Source organism: Diorhabda sublineata, chromosome 6, assembly GCF_026230105.1.
Source record: "Diorhabda sublineata isolate icDioSubl1.1 chromosome 6, icDioSubl1.1, whole genome shotgun sequence".
In the NCBI taxonomy this organism is placed as follows: domain Eukaryota; kingdom Metazoa; phylum Arthropoda; class Insecta; order Coleoptera; family Chrysomelidae; genus Diorhabda; species Diorhabda sublineata.
The window spans coordinates 28,110,679-28,136,707 of NC_079479.1; the positions used below are offsets into that span (position 1 = coordinate 28,110,679).

Consider the following 26,029-nt stretch of genomic DNA (forward strand, 5'->3'; position numbering starts at 1 on the left):
TATCCATCTACTTTCCGATTCATGCTATTCCAGGATTATCAATTATCTGAGATACACTCGCTCAATTCAGTCCAGCGCACGGCGTAATACGCGATGGGTTAGGTGCGAGTAAATAGTTTTTTTCGACGAATTTTTACATGTTTTTATCCCAGTGGCGATTTGTTTATATCGTTTTTTTTTAACCAATTTCTAGGAAGGTCTTTTTATTTATTTGTTTGTTTTCCTTTTAGAATTATTATAGAACTTCTTTCGGATAGAAATACGAGCTTGTTTTAGCAGCGAGAAGTCAGTAAATAATCTGATGTCATCCCGAACAAATCGGGATAGACAAATAAACGGTATGTTTGAATAAATTATTATATGTTAAATATCAGATAAGTGTTTAGTAATAATTCTTAGTGTATAGTTTAAGTAAACTAAGTGTTACTTTATAAATAAAATAAGTGAGTAAAAAACGTGTATATAAATCTACCCCATTGTTGAAAAATAGTTTAAATAAATTAGAAATAAGAAAAGCATTACAATACATTCAAATGGTCAAAATTACGATGTATTTACAACTTATTGAACTTCAATTGTCCAAGTCCAATTGATCAAAAAAGAAGAGGAAGAGAAGAACAATGAACTACTATAAATTTAGAGAAGAAATTGTAAGGTTAAAGAGATTGAACGTTATTTATTACTAATAGAAAATTAATATGAGTATAAATAATTTGATCTTCACTTTCTCCAGGTAACATTGTAATAATATTCACTGAACTTAAATCATTTACTTATCGATTTCAGATTAACTTGTAAAATTCCAACTGTAGCTAGAACTATAAGTACAAATAGCCAATTACTTTTTAAATGTACCCCAATTCTACTGTAAGTATTATTGTTCATATAAATTCCTTAGAATTATTGGTATTACGTACGTTTAGCGCTGAACCATTAAAAAAGAAAAAAAAATTGGATCCTGCAATTATAAAGGCTAGAGAGGAGAGAAAAAAAAGAAAAATAGAGAAACAAATTCGGAGGTTGGAAAAGAATGCCAGACAATTGAAACCAATAGAAGAATGTGAAGTACCTTTGGAAATTTTAGATACTTTGAGGTAATATATATATATATATATATATATATATATATATATATATATATATATATATATATATATATATATATAATGTGTATATATACGCTATTCTCAGTATAACTACTGATATAAATTTCTTAAGCTTTTTATTTCTTAGATCATTTTATAGTTTTTCTTGATAAATTATCTTCATTTTAGGTACGATTTGATCGAAAATTTTTACAAGACAGGTAAAAAATGACATTTTGCTATCCCATTCCATTGATTGTATTAGATTTGGTGGTATATTGCTAATTTCTAAAAAAATTATATTTTATTACTGAGATAGCTTCCACCTCAGCACTAGAAGTGCTGAAGCTGCTATGAAAATTTTGTTTCAGTATTTTTTTCACAAGGTTTTTAGCATAAAGTATAAAAATAAAATACATGTTGCTTGAAATCATATTTATTTAATAAAATTATGAAAGCTATTGAAACAAACACCTATCAAAGTATGAATTTTATCATTATAATCATCATATCTAAAAAAGTAATTGCAAATGTAATAAATTTCAAATATTCTACAAACTAATTGTTATTAGCATGACAAATATTACATAAATAACATTCCTTATCAGTGGATTTAGTACAGACAGTTTTTTATGCATATTGCACTACACAGAAAGACTTTGTCTGGCACCTTGGAATTTCTATAGGAATGGCTGTTTTGCTATTATTCATGTACTGTGTACCTAATGCTTTCCCCAGTTGCAATAAAAAGTCTCTATGTTTAATTTTACTGTTGACAATTTTATATAACACCTATAGCTGCCAAATCTAGCAGATGATAAAATGTATGTACTGGCCATCAACTTATTGTTAGTCTTGGAACATAGTGCTGAGTATTAGTACATTTTTATTTGGCTCAGTCTGTTAAACAGTCCTGCTAGTGAAAAAGTTGTCACATGTAACATTCCTACTTTTGTTGATGTAATGTTCCATCAATTTCTTTGCCACCCAGTTACCTGAACTTTTGACCATATTTATCTGGCTTTGAGCTCATGAACTGGGTAAATTGGCAACAGCATTTAGATAGAAAAAGCTGTTCGTCAATCATTATATATGGCTCAGGTATGTAACAAGCTTGTGCATTTGAGATAAATTCATATCAAATTTTCGAAATTATAACAAACTTATCTTCATTGGCATCTACTTCATTATCTCACGAAAACGATTTTGAGACATTATTGATACCAGTCTTTATCTTGTAATTCGGGTGGCGCCTTTTCCATAGTACGCTGCATCAATTTTTTAAACCGTTAGTTGCCAAGCGCTTTTACAAGTTTCATTTGTGTTGCGCTTAGAGAATCTTGGCAAGACAAAAATTACCAACTAAAATTCTAGGTGATTTACAAAATGTTTCACGGTCTTATGTATAAAAGATATGTTATAGACAATGAAACTTGAAGGTGGGATAAAAATGCAACGATGCTGCTTCTAGTGTGAAGACATTAAAATTTTTTTTGACGAACATGCTGTATAATTTTAGTACAAGAAAAAGATATCTTGCACCCCCTTCCCCTGAAATATTAGAAAAGAGAGCACTGTTATTGAAAAAATGGTGCCACTATAAGAGGGAACAACACTTGGCCGACATGCAAATGTTGGATAGGATAGCATATAGCCAACAAAAAGCTTTGGATGAACTTAGGAAGGAATCTGAGGAACTTTACCAGGAAGCTGTACAAGTTAGTATTTTTTTATTTGTAAATATGTATTTAAGTAGTCATTGAATTTATGCAACTTGGAAACCTCTTACTTTAATAAATAACAGAAGTTCATTATAATTAAAATATGAGAATTTTTTTTTCTAACCCCAATCTGTCTTTATAGGATAATAAACACTTGCTATATTAATTAAAGATGGCAGTGGCGAAGTATCCCTCAATGAGGATCTGCTTTTACTTAAATAAGTTTATATGACGCACTATAATTTGTAACTGACAGTTTTTATATTTTAACTAAATATATTTAAAAGTTTGTTTGGTTTGAATCCATTTAGGTGACATACCTCTACCTTTTGTTCACTTAGTTTCCTTAAGCGTACATTAGGGTGGGCACTTATTTTGGCATTGTAACTTAAACTTTTGTTCTTGGCTTCAACTCTAACTGAAGGCACTTGAAGGTCTCTTTCCATAATGGAATCGGGCATGTACTACTGGGCATTCACAATAGTTCTAAGGGTTGTGTTCTGAAACCTTTGTAGGACTTCAATGTTGGAGTTACTTGAAGTACCCCAGAGTTGATTCCTTTAGGTCCATCTGGGTTTTAAAATTACCTTATTGCAGCTTATTTTCAATGTTGAGTCGTGAGTTTCTGCCAATTAGCCATTTCTCTGAATTTGAATACCTAGTTGTTTCTTCTTGTTTTAATGCAATGTTGTTTAATGTCACTGGTGGGCATGTGTCTTTGCGTAAAGTGGATGTTACCTAAGTTAATTTATTTATGTTAGGCTTGATTAATAAGATGAAAACTTGAGTTTAGGTTGACAGAATTGTTGTATAAAAAGTTATGATTTGTTTAGTCAATTACCTAACCAAACTCTGATTTGACTATGCCTTCTATAATTCAATATGAGACATTTTAAGAATAGCATTGCTTCAACTCATTGTCGCATTGCAGCTTAATCAGTGAGTGTCAGTGGCGGATCTACGGGGAGCTTTCTATCTGAAGCCCCCCCCCCCCAAAAAAAAGTCGTAAGAGATTTTTTGTAAGAATGTAAATTTCATACAAATCTAAGTTTGAGACTCGTAAATAATTAGCAAGAATGACCTAATTCCACTACCACTACTACGTCTTCAATTATATGAAATCCGTTAACACTTGAATACTTTGTATAATCAGTTCCATTTACTTTGCGTTTAGTCCACCCCTCCAAAATTAAAATCCTAGATCCACCACTAGTGAGTGTTGTAACTCCCTTTTGACTGTACTAATTCACTATCTACATTAAATGGTACCGGAAATGTCCAGGTTGTATTTAATCATCTTGAAATATTCATTTAAATTTTTCATCTCGTATGTAACTTCAATATTTTAGTCCTGAAAAATGAGTAGAGTCTAACAAACTGTATAGAAAGAATACAAAATATCTAATCTATTTTTATAATAGAAATTTTATTTTTTAGTCTGATTTTCAACTGCTACCTTTTGTTTGCCAAGGTCCTGTAGAAACGCCCCCAATAAAACATTACAACAGTCCAGATGGAGATTATCAAGATGTTTCAAAGAAATGGTAGATATTTGGTGAAAATATTACTGTACGGAAAATAATTCAGAATCAAAGTAAAAATCTTTTACCTTTTCACTACGATAGATGTTGTCAATTTATGTAAAATATATAATTGGATAATTAGAAGGAAAACTTATTTCAATTCCTAGATGCTCATAACTTGGTGTGTTACAAAACATTGTATATTATTTTTTCAACATTTGGTTAGTGAGATCAGTCATCACTTACAGGGCAGTACTCTAGTGCTAAACACGACGAGAGTCTACTACCAAACATACAAAGACCAGTTTACATATGTACTAGGCTCCACTATATGTGATTCTACGTCTTCCACTTCTCCATATATTATTGAAGTGTTTAGAAGAGAAATTACCAGGTACAAACTGTAACCTCCTTCAAAAAAGGATCGGAATAAGATAAATAAAAAGAAACCATTCACTCGTACTTTTCCATCTAAGTTAAAGTTGTCCAATTGTACATGAAAACTTCTAGAATGGAAAAAATTTGAAATTAATTTTAACATATTTCCTATAATATTCTAGTTATCAATTTCGATATGATACTAATACACCATACAGTATCATAATTAACTTCCTAAAAACTAGTAGGTCTAAATGTGTTACCTTAGATTTAACTAGAAAATTTCATTCAACATCCTTTAATAAATGTCATAACTGAGAATTTCCTAAAATATTTGGAAACAATTTAAATTTAGTCTGTGATATATCTCAACACATAAGGAATACCAGGAAGCAATGTAATTTTTTTGTGTGCAGTGTAAACACTGGACCATCTGTATATTGAATAATGTATGGAAGGAATATGTAATTTTTTAAGGTAAATAGCTTAAAACTGATCCCTACAGTGGGTTTGAATTTCTATGGGTGTTTTCTATTGGATTTGAAGCGATGATGGGTGAAAATATTTGGATTTGAATTTTAAAATTAATCATTGATTAGTTCTATTACCCAAAGAAATAATACACTTTATTTTAAAAACTATTTACACTAACATACGAAAGTTTATCATCGAGGAATATAATTTTTTGGTAAATCAATAAGTTTGGGAAATTGTTTAACCTCCTCTTCAGAGTAATGGTCTAATCGTCTTGGTTTCATTCTTGGTGCTGCTATCTGGTTAGAAACATTTGCCAATAATTTAGTAGGAACATTAGCATCAGGGAAAATATGAAGTCTCTCCATTGTACTGCGCCTTTGAAGGTTACCATCCATACTGTTATAAACAGCTTTTTTTAATACCTGAAATATAGTAGATATTCTTTTTATAAACAATTCAAGTAAATAAGTTTCTGGAACCATTGGTGATATTCATAATGAACACAATGTTTATGCTACTACTACATCAACACTCACAATTGCAGTATCTGACGAGCGTTTCATTAAATGAGTTACTGTCTTCAAAGGCTGAAGATAAACTAAATCTATTGACTTTACCTATAAATATATATTAATTTTTCCCATGAAAAACAATTCATTTCCAAACTAATAAACTATAGAATTAACAGTATGGATAGGCTCTTTGTTTATATTGAAATGATTCTTACATATAACAATCTAATACTTTCAAAGTAAATATCAATGTTACAGTTGTTGTATTGATTAAGTATCTTTAGAGTTTAATTATTGAAAATGAAGCTTTAGTCTTAAACTTTTTTAACAATTAAGCCATTATATTTCCAAAATAATATGACCTGGGATTTATAACCCTAGTTGAATTAACTTCGAAAAATATATATTTTGTGATAAAATCTCAATTCCAAATTGAGTTTGAGTTTTTTTTCTTATCTGAACCCTTACAGGATTGTCTATCATGAAAATTCTGTAAAATATCACCAATCCTGGGTCTGTATATCAAACAGAATATGTTTCCTAATTTGAGTCCATTTATGACAATTTTACAGACCTGTATTTCAAAAACTAGTTGACATATACAGGGTGCGGCAGCATAACTTCCTTTTTTAAAAAGTTCGCCATTTAGTCGGTAGATGTCGCCCCCTTGGCCCCTGTCCCGGACCGGAAATCAATTGTTACGTGGGTCACTACGTTCAGACAAACTGCAAGTGTGACAAGACGAAGAACTGGAGTCCCTCGGCCCATTAGATCACCGGAGAACATTGAGTTAGTTAGAACTTCAGTGTTGCGATCACCACGGCGTTCTGCGCGCAAACATGCGTCTGCCCTTGGACTTTCCGATCGTTCTGTGAGGAGAATACTTCATGATGATCTTCATTTTCATCCATACAAGATGGCAATTGTGCAGGAACTTTCTGAACGTGACTTCAATTCTCGGAGGAACGCGTGTGAGGTTTTTCTGGAAGTCGTTCCTGAGGACGCTATTGTTTTTTTTAGTGATGAAGCCCATTTTCATTTGTGTGGATCCGTAAACAAACAAAACATGCGCTACTGGGCTGATACCAATCCTCGACAATTGCATCAACGGCCTTTGCATTCACCTAAAGTCACAGTGTGGTGTGCAATTTACTCACGTGGAATTATTGGTCCCTGGTTCTTTGAGGAAAATGAAGTCACAGTGACAGTGAATTCGCACCGGTATGTAAACATGTTACAGGAATTTTTTTTCCCACGGCTAGATGAGTTGGACTTAGGGGACACTTGGTTCCAACAAGACGGAGCAACGGCACACACTTCAAGAACATCGATGGCTGTTTTGAGGGAACACTTCCCAGAGCGCCTTATCTCAATTAGGGGCGATTTGGAGTGGCCAGCCCGCTCTCCCGATTTGACCCCTTGTGATTATTTCCTATGGGGTTTTTTGAAATCCCGTGTGTATGTGAACCGTCCAAGGACCCTACAAGATTTGAAGACGAACATCCAGGAAGAAATTGCCAACATAACGCCTGCTATGCTGGCAAGAGTCATGACAAACGCCAGAAATCGGTTTACTCAGTGTATGGAGAATGGGGGACGTCACCTAACTGATTTGATCTTCAAAACTCAGTAAAACAAAACTTTATGTATGTGCCTGTATTATAAAAAACGAATAAAAATTTTCTGATTCATACAATAAGTTTTATTAACTTTTGAAAAAAGGAAGTTATGCTGCCGCACCCTGTATATGTAAAATTCCATATTTCAATACTGACATAGTAAAATATGAGATTTTGCTGAGATATGATAACTGGTTTTTGAAATGCGGGTTTTTTGAGTTGAGTTTGAAATGAAATGAACCTGAACTCTCTGCTAAATTTGTGATTAGTTTACCCAAAAAGCACAAATGGGAGACAGTGTCATGACTTAAACCAGATCGATAAACAAGTATCAAATAATTCCAGGATCAAAGGAATTTATAATGGCCATACAACACAAATGACTACAATAGATATGTTATTAAGGACTATAATGTTTCACACATGTTTAGAAGTTGCTAACAAACACTGATTATTAACAGAAGAATAATTAAGTATTTAATATTTTGCACTAAAATTTAGCTAATAAGTTTGAGTTGATAGCTAGAAATTTACAAAAAATGCTAATGTAAGGAGTTATAATCATAAGTGCTACTTTTAAAATATCCCGATATGTTCACACAAACCCTACTACTATTAGAAGTAATGTGATATTTTTGTTAGAATTGATTATGGTTAATACAAATCTATACACACGGTAACTATAAAAGTCATAAACTCAACAGACATAGAAATACAAGTTACCATTGTAGGATCTTTCTGGTGTAATTCCCAAGCTAAGGTCCAACTTGCACCTCCTGGATAACCAGTGTGATGAAAGTAAACTCTTTTTTTCCATTCATCTCCAGGTAATGCAATATCATTGCTATTAATCACTATAACATGGTCACCACAGTCATCTAAAAAGAAATTGAATCAATAATATACAGTAAAATTACGAAAACCTATAAAAGAAACAACTAAGTTTCTATGTTTTATTCTTAGTTAAAGTATGAATAAACCAATACATACTCATTGGATGATAAATAGGTTTGTGAAGTCCCATAAGATATTTTTTTACTAGTTCAGCGGATTGAAACGGATTTTGCCAGGCAGCATCATATATATGCCACACTCTTGCAAATGTTGCCCATTGCTATAAGCAAATGTTCAGATTTAATTTGCGTGGAAGAAAGCATAAAATATATAAAATTACCTGAACTCGATTTAAGACAGACATGATAATAGAATTGAGTGATTATCAGTTATTTGCATTAAAAACAATACGAATTATTTTCATATATTTGATAAATTTATTTTTGAAAACTAAATTCTTCTTCTTTTTCATTTATTACTTAATTAAAAGATCTGCTATCCACAACTATTTTAGTTATTTTACTATAAATTGGCATTTGCTATTCGAAAAAAATAATAAGTAGTTTTTTCAAATTGCTCTTCAAATCAAAAATCAATAGTTGTTAGTTATATAATAAAATATTGATTATTCAAATTTTTTATCAGAAACAGTGGTTGGTTACGTTAACTGCCTTTGACCTCAATTGTATTACAGCTGTAAATCTAAATGTCAAATGTCGTGTTACATGACAAAACCGCCAAAGTCATGAAAAATACTACAGTTGAAAAGGATGAAATGTTGTTATTATAGGCTAGAAAGAGATAAAGTATCGATCACTATCAATAAAACTCTGTTTTTCATTCTTTATCTCATTTTGCTTTGAGCGATTTTTCGGTCCACACTTCAACTCGTCCATTTAAACACGGCTTTGCTAAGTTAAATTGCATGATATCGGAAGCCAAAATTTTCGTTGATTGATGTTTGTTTAAGTCGCCTCTTCAAATCACTATAACAGCTTTCTACTGATAACGTCAGGGAAATGTTCGTATAATAAAATTGTATTTAAGTGAAGTTTGTTTGTGTCGTTTAGTTAATCATTAGTTTCCCTCCAAATAATCTATTGTATGCTTTACTTCCGATATGCCTCTTTTGAAGAAAAAGGCTTTCTCCACACATACAATTACGGATAACTTGAAGGATGATGAAGAAGTATTTTACTGTGAAATTACGAACGAGATCTTTAGAGATTATGAGTAAGTTCAATATCCGTCTTCTAAAAATCTATATTTCTTGCCATGCATCGTGCCACTCGTAACGGTTTCCATGTATCATTACTTTCTTTCCTTGGTACATAATTATCAATAGATAAAATCGCTTCAATAATGTTCCTTTTAATAATTTTGGAGGTTATGTGGAATATAACAAATATGTTTTTATTTAATAAACATGTTATATGTTATTTAAAACTACTTTATTTTTTCAATATGTTTCCATTACACCTTAATTGAAAATACTGTGTGTAGACTCTTCTTTCTTCCATAAGTAAATGGAATATTTTTTTATTGATGCCAAATATATGCTTTAGTTCAATATTATATAACAATAAAATATGTTGAACTATGTTTCTACCTAGTCAATTATTGTTTGTTGTATAAATATTTTTTTATTGGTAGGCAAAACAAATTAGCAAACATTATTTACATGTTTATTATTCATTTTAGAGAATTTTCTGAAAGAATGTTTCTTTACAATTCAATGGTATGGACATGTTGCATGACAGGCAAACAAAATTTAACTTATCAAGAAGCTTTAGAGAGCGAAGATCATGCAAAACAGAGCTTGAAAGAATTTCCTATAGAGCTCAGATTACCGGTTCTCTATCTTGCCAACAAAACACATAGAACATCTTTTGCTGACATGGCAGACGATGTATTCAATTTTGTTAAAGATAGATATTTCATTGGAGAGAATCTTGAAACATCGTTCACTGGTACTAAATGGAAAGATTCTCATGTGTTGCAAGTTATTCCACCTTCTGAGGATATTATAAATGATAATCTTAAAAATGGGTAAGTTATAAATTTGATTTTTTCTTGAATGTTTATAAAAGGGTATCTTTCTATTATATGTATTTGCATGCTTTTGGTGTATTTTTTTAGTTCTGACATCACAAATTCAATCCAACATGTTAGAAAAAAAAATTATAAATATATCATATTTAAAATTGATTAATTCATTATTAGAATATATTTACTCATTGTATTAACAGAAATTAAATTTTAAACAATTTTAGCATTATAATGAAAGCTTGGCAATGTCTGATTTAAATAAGGGTTGAAATAATGGTTTCTATAAAACTGATTTTTAATTTTTAGAAGTAGATACAGAAGTTAATATAAACTATTTCACTTTTTTTGTTATATACTATGATATAAAATACTGGCATTCAAATTTCTGTACTCAACCTATTTATTATAATATATGAGTTTATTAGGTCACAAATGCTCAAATTTTCTCGTTCATAGTTGCACAAAAAACTGGTTTTAAGCTCTTGTGCAGTTCATTCTTTAAGATAACCACAATGTATGTAAAAATAAGTCAACGCCAGATTTGAGCCATAATAGTATTTCAAGATGATTATGTTAGTTGTAATGTGTTGGCTTGAAGGGAATCATGTTGTTTACATAGAAGCATGTAGTGTTTTGTCAAATAAAAATAACAAACATGATAAATTCATGACTCATACTATTAATTGTTTACATTTTCATCTCTAGCATCTCTATATTTCTGTGAGATTTAAATTGTCTGTTCTATACGACTTTTTTTTCATAATAAGTTGAGTATTGCAGTGATAATTATTAATTAATGTAAGTAATTTCAGTATTTTTGTACTTTTATACATATTTTTAAATTGTACTTTTACCATAATTTCAGTCCCTGATGATGAATAGATAGGTATTTGAAAGTGTGCAAATATATTAAAATTAGTACACTTTCAATTTTGCCACAATCCCACTACGAAAACGCTCATAAACTAGCTGGCAAATACTTTGTTCCCATTCATTTATATATATGTGGTGTAAATTTTTTTTATATAAAAAAATTAAAAGCAAGCAACCGCCTTCTGGAATATATAGTTGAGGTCATAAAAAATGAAAAAAAATTTTTCGAACTTGATATGAAGGGAAGTAGTGAGATGGATTGATATTCAAGAGATGAAAACCGTTTTTTGTTTTATGTAGCGGAACAAGACCTCTTAGAGAAAAGTGTATCAAAAATATAAAACTTTCATTGTATATATTTTTCGACATAACCTCAAAGCTTGCGAGAAAATGTCCAAAAACCGATTTTTCTGTTATGTATATATTTTTTTTCACATGAAAATTACTTAATTCAAATGGAACTTCGTGAAAATACGTAGTTATTATAATATTATAATAAACATGAATTTTTTCCATTATGTAAAATGAATATTTTTCGAGAATACATCGTATCGGAAAATGGTGGAATCTCAAAAATTATTCATTTTCCATAATTGAAAAAGGTGATGCTCATTATGTGCCATTTAAATTCTTGCTTCTTATACTCTTCTAACCATCTTCACCTTCACTACATTTGAATTAATATTTAAATTTATCTGAGTTTCTTTTCTGCAGCAACAAAACTGAAAACCACTTTTTCCCACCTGCCAATCTTTTCAAGTATGAAATAGAACATTTAGATGCAGACGATAATGACATAAGTGAAATAATGATAGTAGATTGCAATCAGATCCGTCGACGAAAAGGTTCTTTTAATCGAGACAAATGTAAACTTTTTATTAAACAATATGTTGAACACGACTCAAAGGGAATATTTGTAATAAAACCTTCTGTTATCGAAGAATTGGGAATTAACAGAATGAAATTTGAACAAATATTTGATGGTCCCCTACCAAACTTTGAGGTATCGAAGAGAAAAGAGAGAGCGCCCAATGGAAAAAAGAAACTGAACCAAGAAACTCTTGCGAAGTATTTGACTAAAATGAATGGGGACAGTACAACTGCAGCACCGAAAAAAAATGGCGAAAAGAAAGTAAATCTTTTGGGGCAGATGAAAAAGCGAGAGGAAGAATTTAAAAAGAAACAGCAAGCTAAGGATGAAGAAAGAAAAGCTTCAAAGATTAAACAAAAGCAAGACAGTCTATTATTAAATAGTTCAATAAAAAAATGGTTACAGCCAAAGGAAGATACTCAATTGGAAAATCAAAAAGTAAGTTTTTTTATAATTTTACATATTGTCTTATTAATGGGGACTATTTTTTTTTTAGAAATTACCTCAATATATGCCAGTAATATCAAAAGTGCCTGAAAAACATTTTGGTGATATGCTTATGGTAATGGAATTTATAGATTCATTTTCAAAGATTCTCTCAACAAAAGATTTTTTTCCTGGCGGTGTCACTCTTGAATTAATGGAAAGGGCATTAACGGAAAAAGAAATTGCTGGTCCTCTTACTGATATTATTCAAATGCTTTTGACAGCATTGTTCAATGTACAGGATGAAGAATCGAATCAATATAGAACATCAATAGAATATGTGGCAGGTAATTACGTTTCAATAACATCAGTTTCTGAATTTCTGGCCAATGTAAAACCTATGACCGTTTTGCTTATCCTACTTACGAAGTTGGCTGTATCCCCCTTATTGCAAATTATTAGATTAGTAATTAGTATAAAATCCTTAATTGATTCGCATCTTTCGTTGATGTCCCTCATAATAATAATTTTTATAATATTCTCCCTAGTTTAGTGGTCGAAATAAACTCCATTCTTCATTAAGTTCTTGTTTTTTATACTTGATTGATGTCCAATAATAAACAATAGTGGGCTAGTTTAATAAAGAAACGTTGTGATAATAATAAATAATGGATATTTAATTTGTCTTTTATCAGATATAAAAGATGAATATGTTTTTGATCAACTTAGCCTCACAAATGCAACTCGCCTGGCAACTATGGCTTCTAGGTGGAGTAGAAGATATCAAGGTTTACCACTGGGACGACTGCCTCTCTATTCTGTAACTGTATCAGAGATTCTTAGATTACATTTACTCTCTTCTGGGGCTAGAATTAATGAGACCGGACAAAAATGGAGGTATGTTAATACATTATAAAGTTTAGTGGAATTATGATAATTTTGTATTTCACCAATAAAATTTTCCATATAGATATGCCGAAAGAGGTGGTTATACAAGCGAGGATGATCCGGGTCTACATTTACGGCTGCACCATCCACATATTCTTAAAACTTTGGCTACACATAACGTCGTTCAACTCACAATAGAAGAAAAACTTCTCATACTTGATTGTCTCATGAATCAGTTATTGACATATGCCGATGTAAGAGATATAGTAGAAGAACGCTTAGATAAACTTAAACAAGAAAAGAACGATTTAAAAGCCATACAGTTGATAGAAAAGAAACGCGAACAGGAGTATGTTGCTGCAAAACAAAAATTACACAAAGAGTTGAAGGCAGAACCAGAAAAACTGAAAGACAGTTTAGAAAAGTTAGAAATTAGTACTGAAAGAAAACAAGTTGATAATACAAGGAAAATATCCAAGTTATTGAAGTCCATTTATGATGGGCAACCACTAATGGGGTGAGTATTGCTTGGCAATTTCAAATATTTAAGGAAGAAAATATTTTTTTATACAACTGCCATTAAAAGCTCCAGTTAAGTTAAGAGTGATTGTTTACTTGGAACGGTTCTGTGATTATTTGAATATTAAAATGCATTTTGAAGTTTAATGTCATTTCATATTTGCCAATTTTATTATTAAAATAGAGCAGTTATGAAAAAACCTAATGTATAAAATTTTTAAAAATGTTTGCAGTTATGATCGAGCATATAGACGGTACTTGAAACTAGAATCAGTACCAGGAGTTTTTATTAATGATGAAGACATGCATGCTGGTGTTTGCAATGAATCAATTTGCCCACAAAACCCTGATTTAGTTAATGCCAATAGACAATATTTACTCAAGCATATGAGGAAACTGTACATTGATAATAAACAGATCAATCCAGCAAAATCTTCAACAAAAGTAAGTTATGTCTTCAACATCGTTATTTCGGAAGACATTTGTCAAAATCCCACTGATCATATTTTAATAGTCAATAAATATATATTTCGTTCTCTATTTCTGTTCCTGCTGTAGGTAAATGGTGATTTAAATTCGTCTCGATTAATAGTAGATGAAGACTTCACCAAATCATTACTTATGTGTACTGCCAATCCTCTTAATTGTCCTGTTCATTCCACTAATGTCGAAAAAGTAAAATGGTCTTTTATCTATGACGAACTTCAACTTGCTGAAGTGGAAGATAGTTTGAATAAGCGGGGAATGAGAGAAAGAGAACTACTCCAAGTTATTCAAAATGATAGAGAAAGATTGGGGAGTATTATTTCTCAAACGCCATCAAAATCATTGAATCCTAATGTAGAAATGAAGGAAACGATTATCTCTACAAGGTAAAGAAAGATGGTATAGTAGTTTGCTTAAGGATTTTTTTATGTTTAATTTCTTTAGAAACGATAAGAAGATAAAAGACCGTTATGAAGATTCCAATCTTGGTTATCCTTCAACAATGACCCCAGATGAAGTTCTAGAAAATGCACTCATTGACAATATCCTAGAAATGGAAGAAAAGATATTTGCTGGTAGTTTAGGTTTTTTGCCAGTGAAAAACAGGGAAGAGTGGAGAGAATGTCTTTCGAATAAGAAGTATGATGACATGAGTAAAGATATTGTGAGGCGTGAAAGGAATAAAGATGCAAAGGTAAATCTTAAATTAATTTATCGGACAAAAGGTCAAAAGACCAAGTAACAAATATTTGAACTAACTAGAATCTCAAGGAGACTAGATATGTTTAGTGCTTGTTTCCTTATTATGTAACAAAGGGCAATTTGAAAAAATTCCTAAAAATTAATTATCAGTTGAATAAATTATCAATGAGATGATTAAAATTTTCATTAAAAAGGTACCAAGAAAAAACTAGTTCCTTTCGAAAATATTTCGATTTAATTCGTCTGTTTTTACACATTTTATTGTAAGAGAGATTGATATTTTCTTTCATTATTTAGTATGTTTAAGCTTATTAAACCCAAAATTGTGTTTTAGACAAAAATGTTGGACAAAAATAACAGACCAATCACACCCGAGAACACCACTAAACAAGAACTAAAAGTATATCAAGATCCAGGCAGATTTCTAGGTACTAACTCCGATTGTAAAGTAAATGGTATTAAAGATGAAAATGATTGTCCTTTGATTGTATCAGATAATTTTAAAGAATCAGTCACGTGTTTAGCTATTTCACTGGCACAGGTGGCTCAGGCTGTGGATTCTAAATACTTGAAAAAACCGTTGGGTGAGAGCAATTTATATTTCTAGTTATATCCTCTTTGGTACTTTTATCATTTTTTGTCAATATTATAATAGAATTATTACAAAGAATCAAGTACTATCTGAAATAACATTTATTCATGAGGATATACATATCTATGCAGGTCATTATCTTTATCTTTTAGGCTCGGCAGATGTAAATAAAAGTGATAAAAACAAAGAAACTGCCATACTGGATAAATGGGAGCAATCACTTTTGGCTTCTACTAGTTACAGTCAAGTATTTCTACACTATGGTACGTTGGATTCCTGCGTGATGTGGTCGAGGTCAGCATTACTAGCACGTTGTAGGATATGCAGGCGACAAAAGGACTCCGAAAATATGTTATTATGTGACAATTGTAATTTGGGCCATCATCTGTATTGTCTTAAACCAAAGTTAACGGTAAGTTAGTGCTGAGTTTTTAGTTTACATTCAAACACATCTAATGATGAATCAGCTCTTTTGATTCATTTGCAATGCTGCATTGCTCTTACAAAATTTAGAATGAAAAAAAATGTATTTCCAATTACTTATCCAAACTTTCAATATTTCCCAGTCGCCTTGCAATACCGTGATAAACAACTCAGTAAAGTCAACCAGTTGAATAATTCATCATAATTTTTGTACTATTATTATTCATCTGGGATATACAAACGTGTTCTGCGCGTTTTTTCCCTGATCTACGATGACCCACATTATAGTCCCGACGGTCTAAAGCAATGGCATAATCATACATGAATTTATGCAATTATTATAAGTGTGCGAAATTCCAAAAAACGTTTTAAAGTGCTCAAAAATCAACTTCAAAGAATCCTTTTAATGTATATATATATATATATATATATATATATATATATATATATATATATATATATATATATATATATATAATATATATATATTTATACCAAGCTAATATAAGCGTGTTAATGACTATTTTTTATAGAGTATACCAAAAGGCGATTGGTTTTGTGATAGATGTAAGAAGGAAAAAGAAAAGCAAGAAAAATTGTTGAGTCCCCAACCGACACCAACAAAAAAAAGAAGAATATTTAGAGATGAAGATGTTGAAGATGAAGAAGAAGTTTCATCAGGAAACGGTTGTGATCAAATAGAAGTGGAATTAAACGATGATGAGGATGAACAATGTTCTGAAGAAGAAAGCGATATTGAAGACGACGTTATTAATGGGTAAGTTTTTTTCAATTTGCACATATCCTCACTTCAGAAGTTGTGAATGATCATTCAAGCAGTAGCTTTCAACTGTTTTGGGCCTCTCTCGAGGCACCAGTTTTTGAAAGCTGTAGTTCAGTCTCCACCCAAATTAGGTTTTCTAGAGAGGAGATCCATATGTTCATACCATTGTCATACTGTAATCTCGCTGCAGAAACTCCTCTTCGATTACACTAGGAATTTTTGACACAACAGCAGGATTTAAGCACACTATAATACACAAAGCCTTAGGATTTGCAACATACAAGTATAGATCAAACCACATAAATAAAAGTATTGTATTGGAAAAATACTAGAAGTGTTAAAATTTTTCATTTATTTTTAGAGATGTTAAATTCGACCTTTGTAAAACGTGTGGTTCTGGAGGAGAAATGATTTCTTGTGAAAAGTGCTCTACATGTTTCCATATAGAATGTTGTGAACCACCGTTGAGGAGGTCTCCTAGGGGTCCATGGACTTGTCATCTTTGCAAAGGACCAAAACATAAAGACCGCAGAAGAGATTCAGGTAAATTAAATCATAGTAGTATTAGATTTTCTGAAAATTGTTTATTCAATTGCAAAGAAAAAATAAAAACTCATCCCGATTGATTTTTTTTGAATTTTAGAATCTAGTGATGAAGTTAATCTTACAAATAGGAGATCCCATCGAAGGGATGATACAAGGGAAGATCTTCCTTTACACAATGTGGCATTGCAAGAATTGCTAGGAGAAGTTATGAGGCATGCTGATGCCTGGGCATTTATACGACCAGTTCAAAAAACGGAGGTATGCATTTATATTTTGAAGAAAAAAAATTTCAGAACTCGTAATGTTAAAAAATTTGTTTAGCGCATTCTATTTTATTGTTCTTTTAGAGAAAACTCAAGTTAACTCCCTTATTTCTTGCAGATTTGTGTCTACCAAATATTTTTCCCAGTTTACTCAGTTCTGTTAACTGAGTAAAGTTTTTTTAACATTGACTTTACATTCTCATGGCATATTTTTATACCTTAATTTAAACTAATAGATATGATTTTATTCTCATTCGCGACAATTATTCTTCCAGTTAAAAATCGAATAGTTTATATATGATATACTTATATATCGCCTTTCCAGAAGAACAGAGACCTAGATGCAAAACTTACAGGAAAGTGAAAAACAATTTGGAATGGAATATATATATATATATATATATATATATATATATATATATATATATATATATATATATTTTATTCACTTTAATTTCCACCCCTAAGTATAGATACATCATTGTTTCTTGTTCTAGAAGACACAAATTGACTTCTTTTAGTTTTTCTTTCATCGATTTATAAAATTGTCACCAGTAGATTAACAAAAAGGAAGAAAAAAAACTTTGGAAGTTATGAATAAATTACAATTTCACAAAACTCCATCTTTTTGGTATCATCCATGCAAAATAGTGCTTTAGTTGCTTATACTATTTTTTTCTTTCCCATACATTTTCAGAATTAAAATATCTCAGCTTGTGGGGCTTCAAATTTAAAATTATTTGACAAGAACAAACGACACATTTTCACCACACATTTTTTTTTGATATTTGAATAGATTGTAATCAACTTTTAAAGATTTTACGCTAATATACCTATCAAATCAGAGTTTTCCAAATACTGAATATTGTTTCATGTTGTAAAAAGTTTTCATTTTCGAAGGTACCTGATTATTATGATGTTATTACTAAACCAATGGATTTTGGAACAATTAAATATAAACTCAACATGGGCAAATACTGCAATGATAGTCAGCTCATGGAAGACGTTGTTTTAGTATTTGAAAATTGCAATACCTACAATGACAGTGATGCTGAAGTGTACAAGTAAGTGTCCTATTATATTCTAGGATGATGTATGTTGTAACATCTAAAAAATTATTTAAAATTATTTAACCATTTCTCACATTTGACTAAATTGTTCAATGTTCCATTTCTAATGGTACAAAACTTAAGTAGCAGTGATAATAGTGGTAGTGGAAACTGTTTTCAATATGAATATCAGCAACCTTTTAAAACATTCAAACTCATTCAAAAAAGTTTGATTTTATCACAATTTATCAACATTGCAGTCGAGTACTGTAAATTAAAAATACACTTTAGTATTATTTCTGAATCATTGGCCAATATATAATTATTTTTTTAAGCAATTACTAATAACATATTAATACTATTTTTTCAGGTGTGGAATGAGGTTATTGAAATTTTTTGAAAAAAAAGCAAAAGAATTAGGGCTTAAGCTACCAGAAGAAATGATGTCTGATGATTCCAAGCCACCTAAAAAGAAAAAACGAGTGAAGTAATAATGTAATATATTTTTTTTATTTATTTTTTACAAATATAGCTTTCTAAGCAGTTCGTGGCAAATTTACTTTATTCACAACTTTTTTATCAAATTTATAGTTAGATCTACTGTTAATTAGGATACCATATTTATAATAAAATGTCATTATGTTATTTCGATTTTTATTTTATCCAATTTCTTAGATTTGATTCAAAATAAAATGACCTAAAATTGATCTTTTATTTCGCTCATATTAGATTGTCAAAGGTGGAAACAATATTAGGTTTTGGAATTACTCGACAGTACTTATTTTATATATAAAACACCCATTGGGCATTTCAGTATATTACAATCTGGTCAAAATAGACCAACGATTGATTTTATTCTAACCTAAACCAATACATTTTGTATCTTAAACTAAGATGCAGTTTCCTTATGTTATGGTTGATGTTATAAATAAAGTTAACATAACTGCTCTGTTTTTAACATTAAACAGTATGAATATCACCAACTATTAGTACCAATGGCACTACGGCCCTCAAAGAGCATTGGCCTCGTCCACTACATTCCTCCAACCCTCACGGTCCAACACTCTGCGACTCCTCTCCCTCACACCTAGCTCCTGAAGATCCTCTTCGGCATCATTTAATCATATTTTGCGTGGTCGCCCAGACAAGCGTCGGCCTCTGACTTCACTAACGGTTTAGAAATTCTAACTTAGTTCAAATGATTTGATCCCTTCTCTTTCTAGTTCTATTTTGAAATTGGATTGCATCGATATATTTGGAATATTATCAAGTCCATTTTCAAATTAGTCCTCATAAAAACTGTTTTTATATCTTAAAAAAACTATAAGAAGAAAGCAAGAAAGAACAAAATTTAAACATTTAAACAATTTACACAATTGACAATAATATGTCAAAAGTGCTGTTTAAAACCGGCTGCATTTTGACCAATCAGGAACCTACAGTATTGCCAACTTAAATTCCTAGTGCTTTCAGTTTAAAAACGGGGTATAGAATCAGGATTCTCTATTACGCATGCGCATAAGGTACGTTTATGGGAAAGGTACGTTCATGGGAGTATTTTACATATTTTAAATTGAACAAACTCCTTGATGCCGTAAAAATGGACCTAGACGTTTAATTTTTTTTAATCGTTAGAAAGAGTACAGAAAACTTGGTAGAGAGTAATTAATTCAATTAATATTAAATAATTACGTAGGGCGTGAATTAACCTAGAGACCTTAAGACTGAGGCACTTCCGTGATGCGCAGTGTATGTGAACCCATGCGACTCCAAAGCTAAACGGCTAATATTTATCAAATAATCGGACTAATTGGACCGAATCGGGTACAATCCATAATATAACTTCATTATTTGCGACGGATGTGACTAGTAAAAATGATTCGAGGTTTTTGCTACAAATGTGTTGAATGACTTATGATTTGTGCATAAGATAGCGATGTCGTGGGTTTGCTTGGGTGTACATCATAGAGATATTACAGATAGAGTAGGCTTGCTATAGGCGCCCATACAAGTGGGAGCGTCTGGCCGATAGAAAGAGAGAGAGAATAATTTATGTATTGCTGTCTCTGTCTAATGGCGCATGCGCGTTGATTAGATTTCGTGTACGCACTTTACCGTTGCCCGTTGAATCAGAGACACGCATGCGCAGTACGCAACAAAAGAAAGAGATAGAAATACATAAATGATTCTCTTTCTCTTTTCATTCTCGAGACGCTCTCACTTGTAGGCATGCCTACTCTATGGTAATATCTCTATGGTGTACGTACAATGCGCATGCCGGAAGTGTTTCAGTCCTAGGGTCCTTAAGATAATTCACGCTCTAAGTAACTATTGCTGTATTCCTTTTGTATGAAATCTCAGATAATTTGAACTCATTTAAATTCTCATTGAATTCTATGTCCCATTTAATTTTACTGAAATCAGATTAACTGAGATATTTACCTCCATCCTAAACGAGGTAGCACCATCTTGACGAATTATTTAAGTTTAAGGGTACATTTACTTGTTTTTTTATTGGTGCCTAGTGATTAACATCGTGGTTAAAATATGGAAATTCATTTTTATTTTACTTTTTTATTAACAACTGCATTTTGACTCATTAAATCAATCCATTTCATCCCCTGTTTCAAAGTGAGAACAGGTGAGCTGATATCAGCTCAATTTGGAAAAATCAGATCATTTGCAAAAGGAAAGTTATTTATTTAATATTAATTTTGTTTTCTCTCTAACTCCCTTTAATTATTAAAAAAAGTAAATGTCCAGATCCATTTTTACGGCATTAGCGAACCAGCTTCACACAATATAAATTAAAATCGTTTTTATATAAAAACCAATTACTCTCTAAAATTTTTTCTTTTCTCTCTTATCCTCTCTAACGATTCTCTAAAGATTAGCATTAACGAAATTTTGAAACAATTAAATCAGGGGGGCCAGCTTCGTACAACTATTAATCTGCCAGGGTCTTTCCAATCGAAAAGCGCCGAAAAAGAAAAAGACGTTTCACATCGCATAACCTCAAAATAGTGAAAATAAATAGACAATAGTTTACTTTGTGCTAGAAATTCAATAATTTAAAAATAAGATGAATCTAAAAGAATATAATGATATAGTTTCGACCATAAAAAATTTCAAAGGACTTACTATTAATTGTTTAAAAAAACTAGTTACCGAATTTCCAAGGTATGTATATTGAATTATTTGAAAAATACATGTTACTTTTTACATTAGTTTTTTTCACTGAATGTAGATATAAATATTTCCCGTTGCAATCTATCATTATAAGTTACTTTCGGAAATGAATTTCAAAAAGTTTATAAGTCTAGCTACAGAATTTTTAATGTTTTCAGTCAAAGCTATGATACTTTATATAGTATCCTCCAATTTGAATTTCAAAAAAGAATGAAAATCAATCACCCAAAAACTCAAAGTAACAAACAAATATTTTGGGACAGCTACCAAGAATCTGTAGCACAGGAAGAACCATCTGGAATAATAGTAAGAATCGCTGAAAAATTTGATGTTGCTCCGTGTTTAGTAGCTAAAATAATCTTAAATAAACATTTTGAACAGATGGGTAATGAACAAACTGATATTGCTTGTAATATTAATATTTATATGAGAGATACTGCTCTAATAACGGACCCAAAATTAGCATATGAAGTATTTTTGGTAAGTATCGCAAAGTTACAAACAAATATTCATTCATAAATGTATCATTTTTTCTAGTGCACTTTATATGATAACGTATACAGCCCAATAACAGATGTTATGAAAAGGTATGTTTCTCTAATCATATCTATCTATCTATCTATCATATCTATTTAACGCATTTGAAAAAAAAATTTATTAATTTAAATAAATGCAAAGAATTGTAATTCTGTTATATCATTTGGGATGTGTCTGACAGTTGCATATGAATATTTTAGATGATCTTGTACAATTGCATCAAAAACAATACTCATATTTCTGCCTATTCAAATGCTCTTCAATTTTTTTACTCGTCCTATTTTCAACTTTACAAAATTTGCTATGATAGAATGTTAATTATAGTCAAGCACCCTCCAGTAATTGTTCTAAAGAGTAGATTTGATAAGCTAGAGAGTAAAGTCCCCAGAATGTTTACCAGTCAGTTTTTCAAATTTAATAAAATTGGCTATTAACATGTTGGACAATCAGTATTATTAGGCTACATATGGCTATAAGAAGCTTGAATTAAGTATTGTGTTCTTTGGTTCCTTGTAGAAACAACACGTCTATCGGGAGTTCAACTGACACAGTGTCCAGTGAGCATACCAGTAACTTTTCTTAGCTCATCTTTGCTTAATGAATGGGCCTCTTGTGACTATTTGGTCTAATAAGACAGAAATCTCTTTGATTGTTTCAGACCTGAGATTTACTACATGTTTCTGATTTTGTCTTATATTCTCACTTTTTACGATTGCGCCTTGGATTACACAATCTCCTGCCAATATAAATTCAAATACTCTTTAATTTTTTTAATTCACCCCATTTTCAACTTCACAAATCTACTTTAATAATTTTGTATTGATCAATTCTTATTAATAACCTTCAACTAATGGTTCTGAAGATTATATAACAAATTTAGTAGAACAGTCTGATGATCAGCAGATTTATTTTATATGAGTGGTGCATTAATTTTGTCCAGAAGTTCAGTTTCAAATATGTTAAATGAGGTAAATGGGTAAAAAAGGTGGATTTTTGAAATTGGTACATATTTGATGCAATGTTTTTGTTTATTTTTTGCTAAAGTTCAATTTTTCTTGTAATAGTTCTTTAGGACAACAGTATGAAATAAAATTGTATAGAGAAGCCACACAGTTGGGATTAGGTTTTAGAGACGAAGAGCAACTTAGAAAACATGGTTATGACAAAACTCCAGATTGTAAATTAGAAGTTCCAATTTCAATAAATGGATTTGTAATCAATTGGATAGAGAGTAAAGCGTTATTTGGTGACCCGGAAATTCACAAAGAGTATATGAAAAATCAATATCTCAGTTACTGGAACAGGTATCCTCCTTACCATTTTCTCTTAATTTTAATTGATTTTACCATCTGCATAACAAAACTTTTCCAAATTTAATAAAATCATGGTTAAAAAAAATGACGGCCACTAATATTTAGGATAATCAGTATTATTAGATTATATTATATGATCTAGGGCGTAAACGCTAAGCTAATAATTTCACCTATTGATATATTGGGTATCTTCAACTGTTTATGAGTGAGGTAGCAATGACTCTTCTGGTTCTAATAAGCGTGAATGTAAGTAATGCAGCCTTTGTCAATGTACAGCATGGCACTCACAGCGGAGGTGCTCCACTGTTTTATTTCTTGCAGAAACAACAAGATATATCTGGAGTTTTTCAGATGATAATTCACCAGACAGTCTCCAGTGAGCAAACCATTAACTAATCTTAGCTCATCTTTACTTAATGAAAGGTCCTTTGTTTGCTCTTTGTATATATCTATACTCACTTTAAGTCAATTATTTGAAAGTCAATAGCTTGGATGGATCCTTGCTGTTTGATAGAATGAATATCTCGTTATTGCGTTGTGTACAATGCTCATATATGAATAGCGTAGGTTTCCGCCTGGAAAGTGATAGGTTCTGATTCCATCAGGTTCTCCAACCATATTTTCCTGCCCCTACTTGTTCATTTCTCATTTTCAAGCCATCAATGTAGAATACAATAATGAGAACGAATTTTCTGCATTTCTTGTTGTTGTAAAGTTGTTAACGTAATTTCATAAAGCTTAATTTAGAAGACATGGCATTTATGACTACATCAAAGAACACCCACACTTTCTCAGAATGCTAAGAGGACCAGTTAGGACGATAGGCTTCGTTTTCTGTTCCTTACTTACAAGTTATTGCCAACTTTGCTGTTTTATTTTTTATGAAGGTCTTCAAAGTAGAATTGGAGAGATTGGACCAGTGACTGTCCGCGTTTTTTTTGGTTCTTGTTTTATGGAGTACTGAAAGAGTATAAAAAAGACTTACGATTTACCAGATTTCTTGGTTTTTCATTGACACTTTCTTGGGAAAATGAGATTCCTGTCATGTTCATAAAACGATGGTTTATCATTGATTTTATTATCAAAATTTTTTGGCATGTACAAAGAGGCGTAAGAGGTGTAAGGGAATATTGTTCATAAAAAGGAATTTTAATTCTACAAAAATTATTTTTGCAAATTACAAAAACGTCACCATGCTGAGTTAAACTCCTCGTCTTACCATCAGTGCCTGATGAATGGAATATCTTGACACCATCAATATCCAACCAGTGTTGTACATATGACATTGTTATTTAATACAGTATAATTTTTTTTTCTAGGTTTGGACCAGGTTTAGTAATATACTGGTTTGGTTTCCTTGATACAATACTAAAAACGAATGACAAAAGATACATAATTAGAGATCATCTACCAAAGAATTTCGTTCAAATACCACCTCCAAATTTTGATCTGTGAATTATTAATTAAGCTCAATAAAACATAGAAAATTATTCTGAAGATATTTTATTTCTTCTGTTAATTAATTATTTCTGGAAGCTTTCGCTCTTTTTGGCTTTTCTTTCATGAGTATGGGTTAGCGTAAACTTTGATCTACATCAAAATATTTTTAAACTATTATAATTATGAAAAAACTTATTTTTGTAATTTTATGTTTATAAACTAGAGCATAGTAGCGTATTAGTTTGCGAAATTGTTTTAATTCGTATTTTTTTTAAGTCCGGGAGATGTTCTTGATTATAAAAGTGTAACAACATTGACACAACGAAAAACTAAATAAACCAGAAAAATAGCATTTTTTGCAAACAATTAATTTTTTATATTCTTTACAATATTTCGAATAAAAAAAGTCCTCACACTCACTATCATATCTCCAACCCATTAATTGTTAAATTTTTTAAAATTGAAAATCTCCGAAAATCCTAAAAAATCGAAATACTATAATTTCCAATTTTTTATAGAATATTTCAACTATATCAAGCAAAAGATTTGTTTTTGGTAGCTGCACTGGAACTGTTCTGAAGTGGATCAGTGCAGACTGGTTCATGAGTATATAGGATACGATTGGATACAAAGAACGGTATAGTGCAGAGAGCAATGGAGCATTTGTTTATTGTTGTATTTGAGGTTATTTGTTGTGATTCAGGCCATATATGTAATACTCCTATATGGAAAAAATGTCTCTACGTTACGTCTCTATTCTGCGCAAACTTCATGCTCGCAAAAGATGCGTAGAACTAAAGCGACCGGATGAGAGAGAGAGAGCGATACACTATTTGTTTCACTTAGTCAGAATAACTTCCATTTATAGAAACTGTCGGGCCTTGTAGTATTAGCAATAATGGAAAACAATTTAGTACTTTTTGTTGTTTT

The 26,029-nt window shown here is 31.0% G+C and overlaps 4 protein-coding genes across 4 annotated transcripts; 3 read left to right on the forward strand and 1 right to left on the reverse strand.

Moving 5' to 3' along the window:
* Positions 1 to 589: 589 nt before the first annotated feature.
* LOC130445736 (39S ribosomal protein L40, mitochondrial) lies at positions 590 to 4,470 on the forward strand. The gene is made up of 5 exons (XM_056781577.1): positions 590 to 733; positions 787 to 867; positions 924 to 1,094; positions 2,605 to 2,803; positions 4,244 to 4,470. The coding sequence occupies exons 1-5, from the start codon at positions 699 to 701 to the stop codon at positions 4,352 to 4,354; spliced, it is 597 nt and encodes a 198-aa protein (XP_056637555.1). The 5' UTR covers positions 590 to 698; the 3' UTR covers positions 4,355 to 4,470.
* Positions 4,471 to 5,288: 818 nt separating this feature from the next.
* LOC130445737 (39S ribosomal protein L13, mitochondrial) lies at positions 5,289 to 8,626 on the reverse strand. Its single transcript, XM_056781578.1, has 4 exons — positions 8,490 to 8,626; positions 8,306 to 8,429; positions 8,039 to 8,193; positions 5,289 to 5,606 (listed from the first exon to the last, which is right to left on the reverse strand). Exons 1-4 carry the CDS (start codon positions 8,511 to 8,513, stop codon positions 5,373 to 5,375), a joined length of 537 nt encoding a protein of 178 aa, XP_056637556.1. The 5' UTR covers positions 8,514 to 8,626; the 3' UTR covers positions 5,289 to 5,372.
* Positions 8,627 to 8,906: 280 nt separating this feature from the next.
* On the forward strand, positions 8,907 to 19,265 carry LOC130445584 (bromodomain adjacent to zinc finger domain protein 1A). Its single transcript, XM_056781295.1, has 16 exons — positions 8,907 to 9,382; positions 9,851 to 10,198; positions 11,786 to 12,380; positions 12,439 to 12,715; positions 13,064 to 13,265; positions 13,339 to 13,773; positions 14,009 to 14,219; positions 14,334 to 14,647; positions 14,706 to 14,955; positions 15,298 to 15,547; positions 15,708 to 15,967; positions 16,512 to 16,756; positions 17,124 to 17,305; positions 17,406 to 17,566; positions 18,472 to 18,635; positions 18,991 to 19,265. Exons 1-16 carry the CDS (start codon positions 9,270 to 9,272, stop codon positions 19,109 to 19,111), a joined length of 4,128 nt encoding a protein of 1,375 aa, XP_056637273.1. The 5' UTR covers positions 8,907 to 9,269; the 3' UTR covers positions 19,112 to 19,265.
* A 2,127-nt stretch (positions 19,266 to 21,392) lies between these two features.
* LOC130445147 (CDAN1-interacting nuclease 1) lies at positions 21,393 to 25,149 on the forward strand. The gene is made up of 5 exons (XM_056780671.1): positions 21,393 to 21,800; positions 21,968 to 22,289; positions 22,347 to 22,396; positions 23,411 to 23,650; positions 24,979 to 25,149. Exons 1-5 carry the CDS (start codon positions 21,703 to 21,705, stop codon positions 25,112 to 25,114), a joined length of 846 nt encoding a protein of 281 aa, XP_056636649.1. The 5' UTR covers positions 21,393 to 21,702; the 3' UTR covers positions 25,115 to 25,149.
* The last annotated feature ends 880 nt before the right edge of the window (positions 25,150 to 26,029 follow it).

Excerpts from the sequence above, each read along its gene's own strand:
- LOC130445736 (XM_056781577.1), top strand. The coding sequence starts at position 699 with ATGAGTATAAATAATTTGATCTTCACTTTCTCCAG. Across the intron at positions 734-786 it reads TTGATCTTCACTTTCTCCAG|ATTAACTTGTAAAATTCCAA; the intron begins GTAACATTGTAA and ends TATCGATTTCAG. Across the intron at positions 1,095-2,604 it reads GAAATTTTAGATACTTTGAG|TACAAGAAAAAGATATCTTG; the intron begins GTAATATATATA and ends GTATAATTTTAG.
- LOC130445584 (XM_056781295.1), top strand. The coding sequence starts at position 9,270 with ATGCCTCTTTTGAAGAAAAAGGCTTTCTCCACACATACAATTACGGAT. Across the intron at positions 14,648-14,705 it reads GAAACGATTATCTCTACAAG|AAACGATAAGAAGATAAAAG; the intron begins GTAAAGAAAGAT and ends TAATTTCTTTAG. Across the intron at positions 14,956-15,297 it reads AAAGGAATAAAGATGCAAAG|ACAAAAATGTTGGACAAAAA; the intron begins GTAAATCTTAAA and ends ATTGTGTTTTAG.
- LOC130445147 (XM_056780671.1), top strand. The coding sequence starts at position 21,703 with ATGAATCTAAAAGAATATAATGATATAGTTTCGACCATAAAAAATTTC. Across the intron at positions 22,397-23,410 it reads ATAACAGATGTTATGAAAAG|TTCTTTAGGACAACAGTATG; the intron begins GTATGTTTCTCT and ends TTCTTGTAATAG. Across the intron at positions 23,651-24,978 it reads TATCTCAGTTACTGGAACAG|GTTTGGACCAGGTTTAGTAA; the intron begins GTATCCTCCTTA and ends TTTTTTTTCTAG.
- LOC130445737 (XM_056781578.1), bottom strand. The coding sequence starts at position 8,513 with ATGTCTGTCTTAAATCGAGTTCAG. Across the intron at positions 8,430-8,489 it reads CTGTCTTAAATCGAGTTCAG|CAATGGGCAACATTTGCAAG; the intron begins GTAATTTTATAT and ends ATTTGCTTATAG. Across the intron at positions 5,607-8,038 it reads ACCAGAAAGATCCTACAATG|GTATTAAAAAAAGCTGTTTA; the intron begins GTAACTTGTATT and ends ACTATATTTCAG.